The sequence below is a fragment of the Harpia harpyja genome, chromosome 1 (genome assembly GCF_026419915.1).
Source record: "Harpia harpyja isolate bHarHar1 chromosome 1, bHarHar1 primary haplotype, whole genome shotgun sequence".
In the NCBI taxonomy this organism is placed as follows: domain Eukaryota; kingdom Metazoa; phylum Chordata; class Aves; order Accipitriformes; family Accipitridae; genus Harpia; species Harpia harpyja.
The window spans coordinates 65,771,136-65,789,852 of NC_068940.1; the positions used below are offsets into that span (position 1 = coordinate 65,771,136).

An 18,717-nucleotide genomic window follows, 5' to 3' on the forward strand; every position below is an offset into this window, starting at 1 on the left:
CATAGGCTCTGACGAAATGTGCTCCCTTAAAATAAGAAAGGGTTCAATCAAGTCTGAGGACTTTGCTAGAGCCACTGTACAATAACACATACTTCTCTGGAGTGTGCTGCAGGTGTAAGCAGAAATTAGACTGTATGTGTGTTACACCTTTCACTGGCTCTAGTTATCTCTGAGTTTCACCTATAATGAAAGAAAAGTTACTTGTACAAAGACTCTGTACCACTCAGCTGAATTTCTTCCACAGGACAAGATCAACAGGCGTTCAGAAAGTCCACTAACATCTAACTGACACTTCTTCCATTCTTAAAGCACATCTCTTTCAGAGCATGGTCAGGTACTGCAGTACAAATGATTAGCATAATAACTTTAGAAGTGTCACAACTTTAATAAAACACCTTGTTAAGCAAAAATGTAAGAAAGGGTCATTTACAGTCACCAAGGACTAGGATTGATGGATGCAGACAAAGGCTGCAGAGAGCACACGAGCCCTGGTAACTTCTGCCAGGATCCGTGTTGTCATAGAGACAGCAGAGAGCGATGAAAAGTTCACCACGGTAGCTATACCTTAGTGAATAAGTCTTAATGTAACTTCCAGCTGAGGACATGTAATCAATCTCTGTATGAGCTTATTGAAGGAATTCCCTTTATGCTTACTCAGTCCTCAAGAGCCCAAAATGAGGGAAAACTTTTTAAAATATATATATTTTACTACTTTAGAAGACAAGCCAAGGCCTAGTGCTTCTTTTGGATTAAGTTGGGGGGAGAGAGATAACTGGGGTTTTTTGAACAAGAAATGACATAGAACATGAAAAACTTGATAAAGACATTAAAAAAGAAAAAAGGATGGAAAGAGTAATTCGAGGGCAGCCTGGCAAGATTGGCCATGTTCAATGGTGTCTTCCCCTAGATACTTCTCCCACAGAGGTGGCTGCAGCCCTGGCATCATACTGCTGCTCTTCTCCCATCGGGCTCAATCACCTCATTCCCTCTTACACTGCAAAACGCAGGAGTTTGCCTGCTCTCCCTTCCTCTCCGTGCCTTTCACCCTGCATCTCCCTCCCCAGTGGCATTCAACCCCTGGTTTATCTTCCCGCAGGGCAGCAGCACCCCCTGACCCTTCCCGGGTCCGTGCTCTGGGCTCAGTCCCACCACTTGGGAGGTACGGGATGCTGGAGCCGACAACAAGCAACGCAGAAACGGTGCCAGGGGTTGTTTATTGGCCAGGGTCTTCAATTCTTAGCTTACACAATTACGGGTTTTCTATGCAAGAAAGGGGAAAAAAAAAATATTTGCAACACTAGCGTGTTACGGTTTAAAGTAACAGCTATTTGTGTAATGCCTAAAAGGCAATGAACAGAAGAAAAAGAGAACCTTAGGACGCTATTCATACTTTTCCCTAACATTTTAGGATATAAAGATCAGACTAATTAACAAACAGTCTTGAGTTGAGCAGGGTTCAATAATCACGATCTGCTTGAGGAATCAGGAGAGAATTTACTTAGCTGCATCACGAAAGGTGCCAATAAATTGTTCAGCTGGAGAGTTAACATAATAAAAAAAATCATTTTTTATGTTATTTTCTTTAGCAGTTTATTAATTGCTGCCTGAAATACTTTTCTGAAACACAACGAGCTGCAAATGAATTCATGGGCTATTAATCTGCTGTACATGGCACTGGAGGGAAAGCTCATTAGGTGAGTTGATGCAATTACTGCTATTACATAACCATCTTCACAGAACATAGAGTAAATTATGAATAATAACATTCAATCTAAGTTGCTCCTTTAAACATTAAAGCTGGCAAGTGAAAGCTATGCAAAATCAGGGGAAAAGGCTAGAACACAAAAGAGGCAGACCCCAAAAGGAGAAAAGAAAAGCAGATCTGCTTCTCTGAAGACACCAAACCGATATGAAATGCAAGAGATGTTTGTTTAACCATGGGAAACAACGAGCAACAAGTACAACTCAGTTCTCTACAAGAGAATTTTAATTGTATATAAATCATTTTCAGCCACCCAGCATAACAAAGTGTGCATTATCTCTGGCAGAGGACAGACTGACACTAGAACGCTGTGGTTTTTGTAGCAGGAAGACCCTTCATGTTGGCTTTGCTCTCATCTTAAAAAATCTCCCCATCAGTGATACTGAGCGTTTGGCATTGGCTTTTAAAAGTTCCCAATTTCTCAGCCTGAAAAAATAAACACACGCATTCCTATCTGATCAGCAACTGAAAAAAATCCCCAATCCAACCTTAATGAACAGAATGAAAAAACTGCGATCTGTATGGCTTGGGCACAGTTTCCCCACCATCTGTATACTCAAATTCTTAATTTCATTGGTATTTTCACAGTTTACATCTTTCACCTTCAAAGCATCTACAATACAAGGTCTCCCAGCCCCTGTAAAACCACTTATTATTTTTACCTCTGAAGATAGGAAAGCTAGTCTGATCAGCTTGTAGTGTTTAGAGAGAGGAATTAGTCCCAGAACAGAATTCAGGGTTTTGTGATTTCCACTCTGGTATTTAGCTCATGCCTCTCGAGAAAGCAAGGCAAGTCAGCAGGCAAGGCAACTACATTGGAATTTTTGAAAAAGCCCCCAGCCACTGTGTGGTATTTAGGCATCTAGTTAAAAATCTAGCCCATAGCAAAGCAGAAACAATTCTTAAATCCAGTACTTTCTGCTGGCTGAAAAGAATAAAAAACCCCAGTTCAGTTCTGAGTAAAAGCATCTAAACAAAGATTTCATGCATTCTAACCAATTCCCTTTAAAATTACATCAGTGGAATCTGCATGAACTTCTCAAACACAACTATGCAGACTAGCCCTCCACTTAGCCACCACTGATTGGAGATGGAATCGCGTTTCACTAATGAGTCTGAAAGACAATGAAACAGAAATATAAAATAAAAAATACAAACATGACAGTTCTTCAAGTTGATGGTTCCTGGTTGCCAGAATTAAAATAAGTAAATCAATTCATTCTGTTGTTCAGTAGCAGAATGTAATCATATGTTCCGAGAAGCATGAACATTTAAATATTGTAAGACTTCGAAGTCTGTGACAAAGAGTAACAGACGTTTCTGTGCAAGTTTAAAAAAAAACAAATACAGAGCACAAAAACTGGATTCTCTCCACTTCATGGTAATTCCCCTGCATTCCCTCCCTTCCTCCTTCCCTCCCTCCAGTGAGGTTAATTGTAAGCAGATTTACAAATCTGAACGTTGTTTCAGTGCGCTGAGGCAATCTGGAACAGTAATTCTGTGCCTTTATAAATGTAATTTTGCTTTACTAGAGCTCATTGCAGATGAGGTTTATGCCAGTACAGAGGGCTTCGGTGCATCACACCCCGGTATATGTGCTGGGTATGTGTCTGAGAGGGACCCCAAAGACCGTCAAGCACAGTGACAGTCCTTGTGGCCTGCAACTTTTATAAAAGAGGATGGAAGTGGAAGAGCTGCTGGGCTAAGCTGAGCAGTTGTGGCAGAAGGAAGCTCCATTTTCTTCCCCCTTGTACCCTGCAATAAATCCTGTTTAGGTTTTCTTTAAGGGCAGGCTTCACCTTACAAAGCCTATGTTCCAGCATCCTGCTTGAAAGAGTCCATTATTATTCGAGAGTTTTGCCCAGCTTCCCGCGTGCTGCCTTAATTGCAGGAGGCAGCGCGGTACGCATGACCTCTCGCCAGCTCCCGAGGACCAAGGTCCGTGCATCCAGGCAACAGTGTGCTTCTTGCTGACACCTGGGGTCAGGCCAAGGATGGTGCTTCAACATCAGCTTAGAGATCACGTAAAAGAAGGGCAAAGGTTAGTTTCCTAAGGCTCTCTGTCACATAATGAGCCACTGTCAGCCTCAGCAGCCTTCTCACTTCAGCAGCAGCAAAAAAAAATAAAAAAAATAAAAAAAATCCTGTGTGATCACCATTTGTCTCTACATGTTAATTAAAAAAATTAACAGCCTGGAAGGGTAAGAAGGATAGAAACGGTTTGGAGTGGGGATCAGAGCCTCAGCTGCACCTACATGCTCCTGAGCACCCACACATGAACTAACCCATACAACCAACCCAAAACCTGATGCAGTGCTGGTGGAGGGACTGGCTCCGGGCTCTTACACTGAGAGCTGCAGCTCAGGTTGCAGGGACACAAGCTCAGCAGTTTCTGAAGGAGGGGGATCAGATGAAAGACAGCAGGGCTTTATTTCAAGCTGTGTTTTGCCCTGTTGTAGGATGATAAGACAGTTATCAGTAAGCCGTTTCCCCTCACACCCTTTGTCTTGTCTATTTGGAGCACAAACTTTTTGCAACAGGGACTGCACAATGAAAGGCAGTCCCTACACTAGTGGGATCCAGTTTCAGCGGGTCTTGCAGATACTATCGCAAGGCAAATAGCTCCACTCCTGCCCTGGAGGCAGTCTTGTTACTGACCTCTCTTGATCAGATCTGGGGAGTAACATGGGGTAGAAGATAACTTTTTTTTCCCCTACACGAACAAAACAACCTATAAAGAAATGCAAATTTGGTGCATTCCTTTATCATCTCACTTCATTCTCTAAAACAAGATAAAAGCATACAAGAAATGCTCAGCACCTCTTCTCTTCCAAAACACTGTACCTCCATTCTTAAAACCTTACTTATCACACTGGCTAGGCAGCCCTTTCTCATCTCATCTCTGACATGTGTGCCTAACGCTCATAAAGCTCAAAAGGAGTCCATAGGCAAGTACTTTTGCATGCCCTTTAAGGGCAGAATAAGCAAACACAGGACTGTAGTGTTTAAGCACAGATTATTCTGTATACTGAAATTCTGCATTTACTCTTCCTTAGCTCCTGGGAACAGACCTTGGGGTTCCTATTTGCAGCTGCCCACCACGACTACTTTCCCCATTTGGGACTGGGTTGAGCACTGTAGGCTTGTTTCCCTATGAGATTTCTCTGATACTTTTTTTTCTGTCCTTTGTTCATGGCTTTTACATTACAAGGTAACAGAACTGTAAGAAGACAGAAAAACAAAATGTGAAAAAGGTACTGGGGGAAAAGGAAAACTTCTATCTGGTAAGAAAAAGCCCACTGACAAATGTGCCTTTGTTTACATAAACTTCTAAAGAAACAGAGTTGAAACCTGGAGACATGTATGAAAGAAGGTCAGATAAGAAAATAGCTTTGCAAATCTCTTAAGAGATGAAAAGCTCCTATTTATGAAGGGATAACACGGAATAACTTCAGACTTAGTTCTTAAACCCAGAAGACAAGACACACTGCATTCAAACTGATGACATTTAAAATAATTTCTCTATTCCTTTGCAAATGCCTTCTACAGAAATGCAGCCAGAGGATATCCCTCACTTCTCCCCAGTATCTTCTGTTCCCCCTCCAACCTGCTAGCCCCTTTTCGGTGCCTGTAGTGGTTTGAGATAAAGGCAACTGCCAAAGGGCAATTTCACTCAGTTCACCCAAGGAAACAGGCAGAGCAAAACCTTAACTCTTGCTGGCAAAGCTCTAGCTACCCTATGGGAGAAAACAATCCATCACCTAAAAGGCAGTAAGTCTTTATACTTTACCCTAGGTAACTTTGGTTAACGTGTTAGAAATACTGCTGATATTTCCAAAAACTACTCTGATGTGACGTTACAGCATTTAATAAGATTACTACTTCACGTCAGCAATAAAATCCTTAAGAATTCAAGACCAACAAGCCCTCAGGCGAGAAAAGCATTTTTTCTTCTCTTCCAAACTGCATCATACTGTTTTTAGCAAGGAAAAAAGCTTCATGCGCCCAGATATATATGTCGTCAAATACCTATCAATAAACCTCCTCATTCAATATTACATCTTTGTATTTAGCCTACCTTATCCTTTATTCCCATCATGGTCTCCACTCCAGTAAATCTATACATAAGTACAGGTAAGTGCACTTCAGGCACACATGAAAACTAGAAAACCCAACAAGGACAAGTGAAATCGTGGAAATCCTAAGACCTCCTCCCCCAGTTGCTGGAAACTTGATGTTGGCCCTTTTCAATAACCACAATTTCAGATTTCTATTAAAAGGAGTTGGAAACACTGCAAAGTGGTCCTAAAGATGTATCCGGTTCTTTCTCTGCTCCTCAACACTCTTCCTCTGAGAGGAGAGGAAGGAGAGGGTGGGAGAGAGAAATAGAAAGCAAACAGGAGGGACCAGTGTGACTCTGGGACCCCTTCAGCTCCTGCCCAAGTACAGAGAAGGGAACTACTGGGAAGTCCCATGCAATTCAGGAAGGAGAAATGCTGAGGATGAGAACTGGTTTAAGTCACAGTTCAGTCATAAATATCTCACCAGTGTCAATTTTTTTTTCTCTGGTCTTAAGTGTCTCCAACGAACTCCTGTGGGTGAATTAAAGTAAAGAAGTGGTACTGGGCAATTTTTCCCCCTCTCTTATGCACACACTGCAAATTTCTGTAGTGTTTTATTATCGGAATTGATCTACTGAAATCAGGAACATCACTGATAGAGGCAAAAACTCTCAACAATCAAACAAATCACTACACCAAAGACTTTTTTGTACTGTAAATCACTCCAATCAAAAATAAGAACATGTCAGAAGCATTACCCCATGGGGATTTGAGAATGGCTTTTTTTAGCTAAATTTTCATGCTTGACAGGGATATCAATAAACTGGAAAAAGAGAAAAATGGCAGATTTCTACCTAAATATTTTAAAATGTTAATTTAAAGGGCAAACCAGAGATTTCTAGAAAAGACGGGAGAGGAAAATCCTTTGGGGTTTTTGTGCACTTGGCAGCACTTTTACATAGTCAGGTTTAGTGGCTTTGCAGGTTTCGAAGAGGATTTGCCAGCTTGCTTCACCTGTCAGAGAGGCTCCAACCAGTAAGAACAGAAGACTCAAGGCTGTTGCACCGTTAGTTTTGTAAAATGGCACAAACTGGTGCTACCACTGAAAGAAGGACCTCTGGGACAAGCACCTGCAGGAAGGCCTTGTGAAACAACAGCCTGGGCTAACAACAAGCCCAGCAAAGCCACAAGCAGGTCTGCAGGGCAGAGGGAGGACTGAAACTGAGCTTAAGAAGCCAGTGCTGTTCCCCTTACGCCCATGCACCAAGAAGCCATTTCTAGAGCTGATGGGACATAATCCAATCTTAAAGCAAGTATCTGTGGGTTTGTTCTTTTAGAAAACCTGGTGAAATTACCCAGTTGGGCGTTCTCATCCCCATGCAGGGTGGCCACGCTGCACTGGAAGTTCTTAACTGATGGCATTTAGGTTGCAAAGTTAAGGACTCAGAAGTTTGTAAAGTACAGGTCTGAAGTTGTGTACAAAATCCATACTCCTTTCTGTGCATATGAATGCAGATACTGGCTTCAATCACATAATTGCATAGTATTTTTCTCCCTTGGGACTGCCACATATATGTAGGATATGACAAACAATAAATTGTTTCTGAAGACAACTTACATTCTTTGGACATTCCCACTTCAAAGCACTTCTGTAGTCTGCAGTACTGGCAGCGATTTCTGGTAACTTTATTGATAACACAGTTTTTATCTCTGTGACATGTATAAACCATGTTCTTCTGGATACTCCTGCGGAAAAAGCCCTGAAATCAAGGAAAAAAAAAAAATCAAATAAACTGTTGAGCTTCCCATAACCCTTAGAGACAGGCACTAACATTGTTTTAAAATAACAAAATAAATTCAAAGTTATGGCTGGAGTATGGCATCTTTAAAGACTCAGTCTTAGTATAATTTAGTACTGTTTCTCGCAACATAAGACTCATCTCTTAAATAAAAACTAATTAAATAATGCAACCTAAGGCCAAAATAAACAAAACTAGAACTAGTAACAGCATTCAGGAAATGAAGTCCTAGATTTTACAAAAAAGCTCAAATAAAAATAGTTTGGGCTTATGGATGTAGTAATGAGTTGGGTAAACAACAACCTTCCTGACAGATCCACTTGGAAGTCAAACACTAATCCAACAACCAACAGCCTCTCTCAGCCTAAAGGTCCTGTCTATTTTTGTTACTGCAGAGACTCTCTAGTTCGAAGGCTGCAAGTAAAAGGAGAAATAATTTGAAACCCGGGTCTCTTAGCTGCTGGAACTCCTACAGCAATTAATGAGGCTTCTGCAGGTGGAAGAGTTCCAGCATCAGGTTATTGAGTTGTGAACTTGTAAAAGTTGCCAATTATAGCATTTTTTTCTTATTCAGATGCAGCTGTGAAAATAATCAAGAAATTACAATGATCTTGAAGAGAAATTAAAGAGAACTAGAGGTCTGGTTTGTACTTAAGGAACACCATTTGACTGGACTCCTCCCTCAGTAAGTGAAAGAGATAAACAGCCATAAATGGTAAAGTTAGCTGGCACAGAAAAAAGGCAAAAAACCAAGTTAATTTCTTTATCTGCACTAAACCCCAAGCTTTAGATAATATCAAATAATAATGAAGAAAAAAAAAGAGGATTACTTTAAGCATTTTAGGCTCAACCCACAGATATTCAGCAAAAGTATTTCTGCAACGGACATTTGGAAATTTGACAGCACTATTTAACCTTCTCACTCAGATTTTGAAAATCATTTCAGCACAAGCACCAGGGTCAAATTTCAGTCAACACTGTAGCATTATGGAAGAATAGTTAGCAATTTAATATTTGTTGGAGGGCTTGAGAGGTTAAAACTCTTCAACCAGCCACATGTTTACACCCTACAGGGAAGTGGTAAACTTGATGCTGCAGACGATAGGTCTGTGACCACAATGCATTTATCTAAAGATGCAATCATGGTAAGCTATAAAATTGGCTCTCCTAGAAGCACTCACCGAGATATGTGAGTAGTTCAAAAGCCAAAAACCCTATCGTTCAGAGTTAACTGGGAGAGTTTCTGGCCATACCACCAGGGAGTGGTAGGGCAGGCACAGTCAGTAAGGGCTGGTCATAAATTCCTTGCACACCCAACATGCTATAGATGCTAATGTTATGAAAATACCTCAGATTCACTCAGAACTGAAAAATGCCTCCTTAATCACGTAACCCCTGGCAATAGTTTTCTGCGGCTCTTGCACAGGCAAGCCTCATCCTGAAGTTAGCTCCTCTGATTTAGAAGATACTTAATACTACCACCAGAGAGGTAAATAAGAACTCTTCACTTCTTTCTTTTCCTTAAGCTACTGCATACAGAAGAATAATTTAACGCTATTTGTTTAGACAATTAAAACCTTTTAAGTTATCAATAACACTGCTATTTTATATTCCACACTTCTGATCATTAACACTGCTTGAATCTTTGCAATGGAAAGTATGGCAAGTGTGTATACATTTGTTTACTTGCTGAGAAAAAAATTTATGGTAATATTTACTTACTACTTTCTTACTTTGGTATTCCCCTAATTGTGATGCCCAGCTCTGTGGTAATTGCTGACAGTGCTAACTAGAACAGTGAGGAGTCTATGGCATCTATTTTGGTTTAACTCAACAGACAGAAAGTGTGAGCTGTGCTGGTTCAAGGGTCTCTGTATGGCTTATTCAGTCACCACTTTTTAGTTGGAAAGAGGTGGGGGAAGCCAAGACAGGTAGCTTCCCCTGCAGCCACACCAGCTTAATCCAGTGCTGCATGTAAATTAACACCCACAGTCACCGATGGAATAACTCTCCTACCACCAGCCTGACAGGGCAGGAAACAAAATGGCCCAAATGAACAAAAATGACCCTTGTGCAGCAGCTGTCTCACCACACTGAACAACTGGAGTAATTTAAGAAAACCAGCCCCCAAAGCCTCCTCTTTGCCGGCACATGCTTTGGGGCAGAGACTGCCACGCATCCACGCTCAAGAGACTTCTGGTTTACTGACACAGGCACTTGAAACGAAATATGAGCTTCAAAAGTGTCACCCAATACAGGGAAAAGAGGAAACAGCCTCCTCCAAATATACCTGTACTTCACCAAAATACAACCAGTATCTAATGGCACCCACTGATTGATCAGTTGTTCTGCTATTTAGATGCAGGTTCTGCATTCTTTTAACCTAGGGTTTAATTACAGCCCATCAGGAAGGAAAGCAGAGGAGGCTGTCTCAGTCCTTACCATATGAAGCTGACCACACAGCCCAACAGAAAAAGGTGATCTAGCTCCTGCTGACAGCAAGTATAAAGCATTCACGAACTCATTAATAATATAAAAAGCTTAAGAAGAACAAACTCGGAAAAAGCAGATCTCCAGGTCAAAATGAAGACAGTTTCTTTAACAGCCTACCCTCCCGAGGCAACGTCCTACACAGAGTGAAAGATATAGATGAGGATATTAATTGTGGAAGCTTAGACTGTTTTACAAATTACTTTTTAACACTGGTATTTTATTTTCTTCCTGGAGTTACTCACAAAACAGAAAGAAAAATGAACTTATTTCTGTAAAATATGCAGGTGAAAAAAAGTATAATGTGGTCCTGCTCAAAACGAAGGACCTGTTTCTCAACAGTATGTTAGTGCCCACTCCCCAGGTACGCTTCCCTAAGACAACACTGGGATACTACTTCTACTAAGATCTGTGGCAAGCTCATTTTAAAACCTCAGCAACACATCGCTGAAAAGATTTGATCTTTAAAATTTCCTCTGGACGAATACTAACAAAAATGCCCAGATTATAAATATTATTTTATTTCTTTGCATACACACCCCAAACCAAAGCCATCATAGGGGGAGTGACAGGAGTTCAAGCACCAGCAGGCGCGGAGCATTTGCTGGGCTCTGGGGCTCTAATTCCCCACCCACCTCCACAAGCCTGGTGCTGCAAAGCCGCCAAGTTTTGGGTGGCACTGCAAGTAGCGTCATGCCCAGAAACATTTCCCAAATCTGACATTGGGCTTAAAAAACAGACAACGTTCTGTCTATCCCTCTGTGGGGGTTTGTACCTCACCTGCTTTGGCTACCTGCAGCTCTGCAGTGAGAGAAAACCCTGCAGGACATGGGGATGGGCAGAGCGGGTGCTTGCTACCTGATTAAACAGAGAAGCACATTTAAACCATTTCAAGGCTGGGTTCCAGATAGCACAGGTATAATTAATACACTGGCCTGTTCACTAAAATCAGTAAAGTTAGAAGCAAGCCTAAGTTTTCCTCCAAGTGCTTTTTGTCAAATGAATTCCATCTGATCGCACAACCCCAACAGTTTCTTCAAAAACCAAGAAAATCTGAATGCAACCTAACCTTAAGAAGTTGTCAGAAACTTCAGAGACAGCAAAGCATCACTGCTTCTAAATTAACCAACTTCTAGCACCTACTGGCTCTTCGAAAACAAGCTACTACTTACTGCAATACATTCACCTCAAAAGGAATCTGTTTGGCTGAATATTTACATGAGCAATTTTTTAATGCAAGTATTTCAGCATCCCATCCAAATTAACACCCTGTGACAGCAGATGAGACACTCGTGCCAAAAACAAGCACAAATGATTCTTTTTTATTTGTAATTTAAAATGCCTTATGAATATAAAGAAAAAAACATTCTGAGAGACATAAAGCATTCCTGTCATACATAATTGTTTTTGATAGCACCTACAATGTACTTGAATTTAAAGTACAGGAGGCTACTGAAGGCCTATCAGAAACAGTGATTTGCTCTAATATTCCTTTTATCCACAACTTTTGAAAGGAACATGGATCTTGTGTTTTTATTTTAGCAAAGACAAACAAAGCTTTGCAGAAATCACACTTATGAATTAATTCCATCCCTCTGAGCTGCTTTTATCAGCAACTTTTAACACAAAGCATTTTGGACAAACATTTCAATTTTTAATCTCATCTTTTCTGCGCACCATGCCACGCTCCTCCCAGGCCCACCAATCTTGTTATCTTAATGGATGACAGATAGAGTATCACTCTGACCATGCCACATTAGGCGTCCTCATTTACCGAGTGCAAGGAAAAAACGCTGAGTATAAATTATTCAGAAATCTATTGTATCAGTGTGTGTTCTCTGAACATCCACCACTGGCAGAGCAGACAGATTATTTTTCACTTTTAATTGTGTAGATATCTTATCTGCTGCACTGAAAGCAGAGCGTGATATGTGAAACCGTATGTATCAAGCAGAAAATAAACCCAGTTTACTAGCTCTATTGCTTAGAACTAAATAACCTATTTAGTCAATCTAACTTCAACACAATGCCAAAAAACCCGACCTCATCCCACTCACCACTTACTTTTGTAGCATTTGCCGGTGAGTGCGTCAAAATTAGAGCGCTCAGTACAGAGCTCCCTCTCCTTCACTTGTCCAGTTGATTTTGGCAAGTCAGATGATTTAGAGCTCAAGTTATGCACATTGCATGAAGAGATGGATCATTTGATCTCAACAACGTCTTAAAAATATTTTGCCAGCATAGGGCATGCCAAATCTTATTTGCAGATGTAGCGGGCTTACAAGTTGAAAACTTGCACTGCAAGCCAGGGACAGGGTAATCAGCAGAGAAGGGCTATTGTGAGCTCAATCAGTTTGAACAGCCCGCTCGGTTCAGGTGGTTCAGCTTTGATTACCCCCAAATACAGGCAGACAGGTATGACTCCGGCAGATTTAGAGGCCATTCTGTGGTAAATCTGCAAAATAAGCTGCTGACTGAAGTGTATTGCTACTTTATCGTAAAAGAAACAAAGGAGTAGGAAGGACTTTTCAATGGTACAGTTTATCAGTCATTTATAAACTCTGACTGACTGAGCTCTGAAGGGGAAGATAAAAACCAGTAACAACCAAAAAGAAAATCCAGCCCACAACATACCTGAAACCTCTGCCGTTAGCTTTATTCTGAAATAGGGGCTGTACAAATATGCACCTTTCTTACAAAACAAATCTGCTTGTGATGCATATCCTCTTTTCAATCTATTTATTTTAAGCATTCAAGTTACCCTCTATCCTTGCTAACCCTGTAAAACGTACTTGGGCAAGGCAAGGACCCCGTTCCTGCTCTCTCTGGAGCATCAACAGAGACATTTAAGGTCTCTCTCAGTGATGAGATCTGCACAAAACTACTTTGTGTCCAGGGAATTGCCCAGGTACATTCATGAACTGAATGTGGTTTGCCGTATTTTTATTACAGGTGACAGCAGTCAAGGAACAAAAAGACCTTTCCTCACAAAGTCCTGGTAGGACCAGAGGTCAGGTTAGGGCTGAAACACACAATTTTTACTTGTTAACCAGGAATATTTGCTCCGAAAGGCCTTGGTAACACGCAATCCCACAACTGGAGTTGCATAGAAAGGCTTATAAAAGACCTAAAAGCCCCAGCATATGCTGTTATGTGATTCCATCTAGTAGAAAAGGCACTGTAAAATGGCTGCAGCCAGAACACAAGACCCCACAAGTAACGAAAGCTGCCAAAGCAGCTATCTAAAAGGAAGCTAAAAATGAGCATACTCCCAGTTGCACAGCACTTTTCCGGGATGTCTGCACTGTCTATCATGCTTTGGAAGTCACGGCTTGCAGAATAAACAAATTAATCGTCTGACATTGTGGCTGGAAACCACCGCCGGCACAAAATGGAAGCAGCTACAACAATAAGTAGAGGAAGGCTCACTGCCAGGAAGCAAAGAAATTGTGCTGATGATGTATGTCGGGGCAGGATAGGATCTTTGCAAAAACAAATTAATAAATGTTGTTAAATGTCAATAGCTTGTAGTGAGCACCTAGAGATGCCAGCCACCCAGCAGCAGAGGGGCTGGCCACCAGCCTGCCCTGGGAAGTGCTCTGGGTTTGTCTGTCATTGCTGTTGTCTCCAGCAGAAACTGTGCTCGCCATCCTTTTGTCTCATCTAGCTAGCTATTCTGCAGATGAAGAGCAGCCATAACATTCCATGGCCGAAGAACCGCGGATTTGCTATTGAAACCAGGGTTTTGTTTTGTTGGTATTTTTAAACTGACAGAACTCAAAACACTTCATAAAAATAAGCAGGTGTTATCTCACATATTGCATGTGGGAATACAGACCTGCGGACCTAAGAGTAACCCACTAAGGGGAAAAAAAGGCCTATCCTCTTTTCATTATTTTTACACAAATGGAAAAGTTTGAAAGGTTTCAGGGTTTCCTCATTTCTTAAAAAGAGAAAAAGGCCCAGAGGACAGGGACCGGCAGATGAGGAAGGTGTCACCTCCACTGAGCTACCAATATGAGGATGCTCATCCACAACTGCAAAAAATTCTCCGGCAAAGACAAAGCAGGCCATGCTTGATAAATCCTAATAGTTTCTAAGGTGATAAAAGTCTTGTGGGCCTCAGAGGGCAAGAAAAAAACCCCAATTTTGACGACAGAGCTTGAAGGAAATTATTCACGGGGCTACTAATGCCCATTAGCCATTAGCCACTGGTGAGGCTGGAAACAAACCCCATTTTTCATGGTGCCCCACACCAACACATCTTCCAATTCCACAAACCTTGGCCTAATGTTAAATATATGTCCCAAAACATCAAAACGCTGATTTTCTTTCTGGGGAGTTTGAAACACTTCTGCTGGCCAGCTGGCAGAGAGGCAGCTACCGATGAAACAGGGGAGATGTGTTCAATCAGCTGCAAATCTGCAGCAACCAGATTTCTCCAGTGAGGGTACCACAGCATCCCTAAGACTACGCATGGATTTCTCCACAATTTCGATTTTCACTGAACTCCTGACCTTTTTAGCAAACATGTCAAAGTCTCCAGACAGAACAGTCATCACCTTGAAACAATATGTGAGGGGAAAGAATGGCTGAGATTTTCTGCTTCTCCACTTCAGTAATTTAAACAGAGAGGAAGGTGCTGGTATGCACTTCCATCTGCTTTCTTCAAATTAAAAAAAAAAAAAAAAGGAGATGAAATGTATATAATTAAAAAGTTACAGTTAACTTCCTCTCAGTAATGTCTGTAGGATGATTTTTGGCCTGCTAGGAAACTCCAGATGGGAAGAGTAATGAATATAATTTAATACGAATAACATGAGATCAAAGAAACGCTTTTCTGAGTTGCAGCACACTGAGTTATTTCACACAGTTTAATGGAGAACTCAGGAATAAATTATTGCATTTTGCTATTTTCTTATATTTTTGTTTATGCAAATCAATTCCCTTTAACCTAATTTGTGGAGGACCAGACCTATAACCCAATAAAACCATAAAATGTCACTAGGATGGTCGTACAACTGGCTAGCACTTATCCAAAAGGCTATATGTTGTTAACTGCTCATCGTTTTTTTCTTCTCTTCCCCTCCAGTGCCTCAGGATTTATACCACCAATTAAGACAATAATGAGTGCCCCAGGTTGACCTCCCAGGAGCAAGAATTAATTAAGCGCAGTATTTCTTCATAAAGAATGACACTTTTCCAAACCATTTATGTAGCTGCTCTCTTGCATGGAAGCACAGTATCAGGAAAGACTTTCCAAATTGTTATCTCCCAAATGTACGACTGATTTTGGTTTACGCTATTTGGGTCTCTGTTCTTATCCATTTGAGTTTCCAGGTGGTTGGAGCAGGGGCACCATCTTCCAAGGACAATGTCACAATTTTACTAGACATACATGGAATTTTTTTGCACAGAGCTACAAAGGAAAGACACTAAGCAACAGCTATTCTAACAAGGTAGTAGACCTCCTAGGAAAAACAAACAAAAAATCCCCGCCAAGCTATACCCATGCAGAGACATGCAGATTCCTGTAGCAGGCAGGACAAGGAAAAGACTCATGTTAGCTATGCAATTACTATGCTGCAATTACTTGTAGCAGTCTCTCAAATTAGCCTCTCCATTTAGCTGCTGGCAGAGATGGAAACACGTGAAGAGGAAAGGGCAAGCTCAAACACAAACCTACATGGGAGAAAGAAGGTATGTGCATGCTCCAAGGAAATTCCCCACACGGGCAGGCTTTGCATCGTCCTCCTCCTCCCCTCCCAGCCTTCACCACAGAGTTCCTGCACATATTTGGCACCACAGTTATTTATCAGCAGAGGCATGGGAACTTTCATTAATTGTCAGTGAATATAAAAATCTCTGCATTTCTGCACTGTCTGAAATTTATAGAGGTGCTAGTTTCTAACCCACTATCAGCAACCGAATGTTTACAGCTCAGCTGAAATAATAATGCAAACTATGCCACCAATATTTATATAGTCCTGCAAGCTGGCTGAAGCGCAATTCCCCTTGCTCTAGCAGAGAGTTTCGCACAGTCGGCGTGCACAGTCAGCTGTTCCCTGCACTCTCCCCAACCCAGCCAGAGCCAATGCAGCCCCCCAGCCTGAGCCCGGCCGGCCGGGTGGGTGCCTGTGGGTGCTGGGCCAGCACCCACCTGCCAGGACGGCCAGCGAAGAGCTGGCTCTGGCCGTGCTGCAGCATGGCTCCCGCTTGTCTTTAAGACCCAGCACATTTCTGTTCTCTTTGTCCAACCTGGGATGAGTTTTAAAATGTATCCGATCCGCAGCAGAGAAGAAGTTTCTGAGGAGGGATGAAGTGACATATGAAAACAATGCACAAAGCAACCCAAAAATATTCAGAAGAAATAACATGGACATAAACATGCCAAAATAAACCAGATGTCTTGAGCATTATGCTTCCTGGTACATTTTTCAGGCATCCATCTGAATGACTCATGTTCATTATCTCCCCACAATTCTTTTTTTCCTCTTAGTTTTGACAATTGATCTCTAAACAAATATGTTGTATCAGATCTCTTGAAATCTGGCAAGTAGGATCTTGTACTTACTACTTTATGCTACACTCTAATTCCCCCACATTCAGCGACAAAGAAACTCTGTTAATACAGAACTGCCCACTAAACCCTTGTAAAACGTAGAGTTTAGTGAAACTCGGATGCCTGGAAACTAGAAAACAGAGTTCAAGTAAACACCCAGAAATATGCAAGTCTGGCGCTCTCGTACTGGCAGTAGTCAAGGAAAATTACCTTTCCACACTGCAGCTGAAACTCATTACTGAAGGCGACAGCAGAGGGATGAGTTGGAGCTGGACCAGCTTGGCAAACCCACCATTTTTAAGAGTGAGATGGTGGCCATACCCCTCTGCCCGGTTCCCATACACAGTCAAAGTACAGATGGTCAAAACAGTCTCAACAACATGGAAAAGCCGGCTCAGAAAGGTGGATGAAATGCAGTCTGTGCCAGTGCAAGGGATTAGCAACCGCACAAACAGAGCCAGAGAAATCAACTGATTTGTTCCTCCACACAATAAGGACTCTTAAGGTAACACTAATCGGAGATACGTCTCTCGTTGCAAACACTGACACAAATCACGCTGAAAAAGCATCACAGGTTACAGGACAAATGCAGCGCTGCCTCCACCTTGCCCACTGTCAGGCACCACTGTTCATTCAGCCAAGCCCTAGGGAAGCAAGGGATAGTCTGGGACTGGGCAACTTTGACGATGAGAAAACATGACCTTTCAGAGATGAGTGAATGAGCTGGGGCTGATTAATCTAACACAGGAAAATCTTAGCAAGATGTTTTCCTGTTTTCTCCCTCCCCTGCCAGACTTTAATCAATGGCCAGATTCAAGCACAGAGCTCATATAATCACAAGACAATCATTCTTTCAGTTTACGAAAATCACATGGACTTGGGGTAAGATAAAAGGTCCTTCTAGTTAGCTCATCCATTTGGCTCCTGGGTGCTGTGCTTGCATCTCTCCTGTTCAACCTAACAATCCCTTTCTTCTTTCCTTTCAAAACCCCCATATTTTCACTTCTGTTTCTGTACACGTAGCAGTCGCTGTGCATCACTATGGATAAATGTGGGCTGCTTAAGACCATTTGCAGCAGCATCTGAGCAATGCCTTGACCCCCTGATCCAAAAAAAAAAAAAAAAAAAAAAAAGGTAGTGCTCATTCATTTAAAAAATGATGGGCTGCAGAGCTTTCTCTGAAACGCTCTGCTTAAATCTTCCTAAATCTGGAGCACTGCCAGTCTTTTGGGCCAGCAGAAAGCACATGAGGATCACAGTGCATTCTGAAGCGAGGACCTAATAATTTACATATATATTTATCATAGGTGCACAGGGCTCCAAAGCAAGCCAAGCACCCCAGAGATGGGGAAGACCCCTCCCCTGTTAGGAAGATCTGTCTGGAGAGCAGCCAGCCAGGACACTCACGGGAGGAGTGAACAGTAGCCCGTCAAGGCGGCTGTACCACGGCTATAAATCTCTGCTTTCCCTGGTAAGCGCCTGGGAGGAGGGAGAGGGAACCAGCCACAGCTGACAGTAATGGGTCCCATTAAATTGTCACTTTTAAATAGACTCTGAAACAGGAACAAACTTGCTCCGTAAGCATTTGATCAGTCTCCCCACTGCCAGGTGATGGCAGACCCTGCTCAGGTGCCACGGCTGGGGGCTGCTGGCTCTCCCCTCCAGCACTGGAAGATTCCCCAGGAGTCACTGAGGTTCACTATAGCTGGAGTGAAATCACCAACTGCATTTACAGCCAACCAAATCTATATTTTTTGGCACTACTTGCAACTGCTGTCTCACCTTGTAATTTATGTATCTGTTATTCTAGACAGGGGATCCAGAAACAATGTACCTTTTCCCCTTTAAATGTAGGCATTATGATACAGTTTTTATTGCATAGTAACTTTTCCCACTAAAATATATTAAATGAGAAATTTTAAGCATAGCCATATGAAATCATAAGGGACTTTATACACAAAAATGTCTTTCTACTTCTCAGCTGTCTCCTGAATTGAGCTGTGGAAATTGTGGGGACTCCTGCATATTATCAAAGGGAAGAAC

At 41.9% G+C, this 18,717-nt stretch overlaps 1 protein-coding gene across 7 annotated transcripts in view; it reads right to left on the reverse strand.

Moving 5' to 3' along the window:
• The window catches only part of RARB (retinoic acid receptor beta), a 335,127-nt gene that overhangs the window by 40,517 nt on the left and 275,893 nt on the right, over positions 1–18,717 (reverse strand). For 6 of the 7 annotated variants that reach the window (XM_052797965.1, XM_052797957.1, XM_052797949.1 and 3 more), the window contains one exon: positions 7,442–7,583. In XM_052797965.1, coding sequence (XP_052653925.1) covers positions 7,442–7,583 — 142 coding nt within the window. Of the gene's footprint in view, positions 1–7,441; positions 7,584–12,176; positions 12,254–18,717 lie in introns of those variants that run through there. The other variant, XM_052797992.1, reaches the window with a different exon arrangement.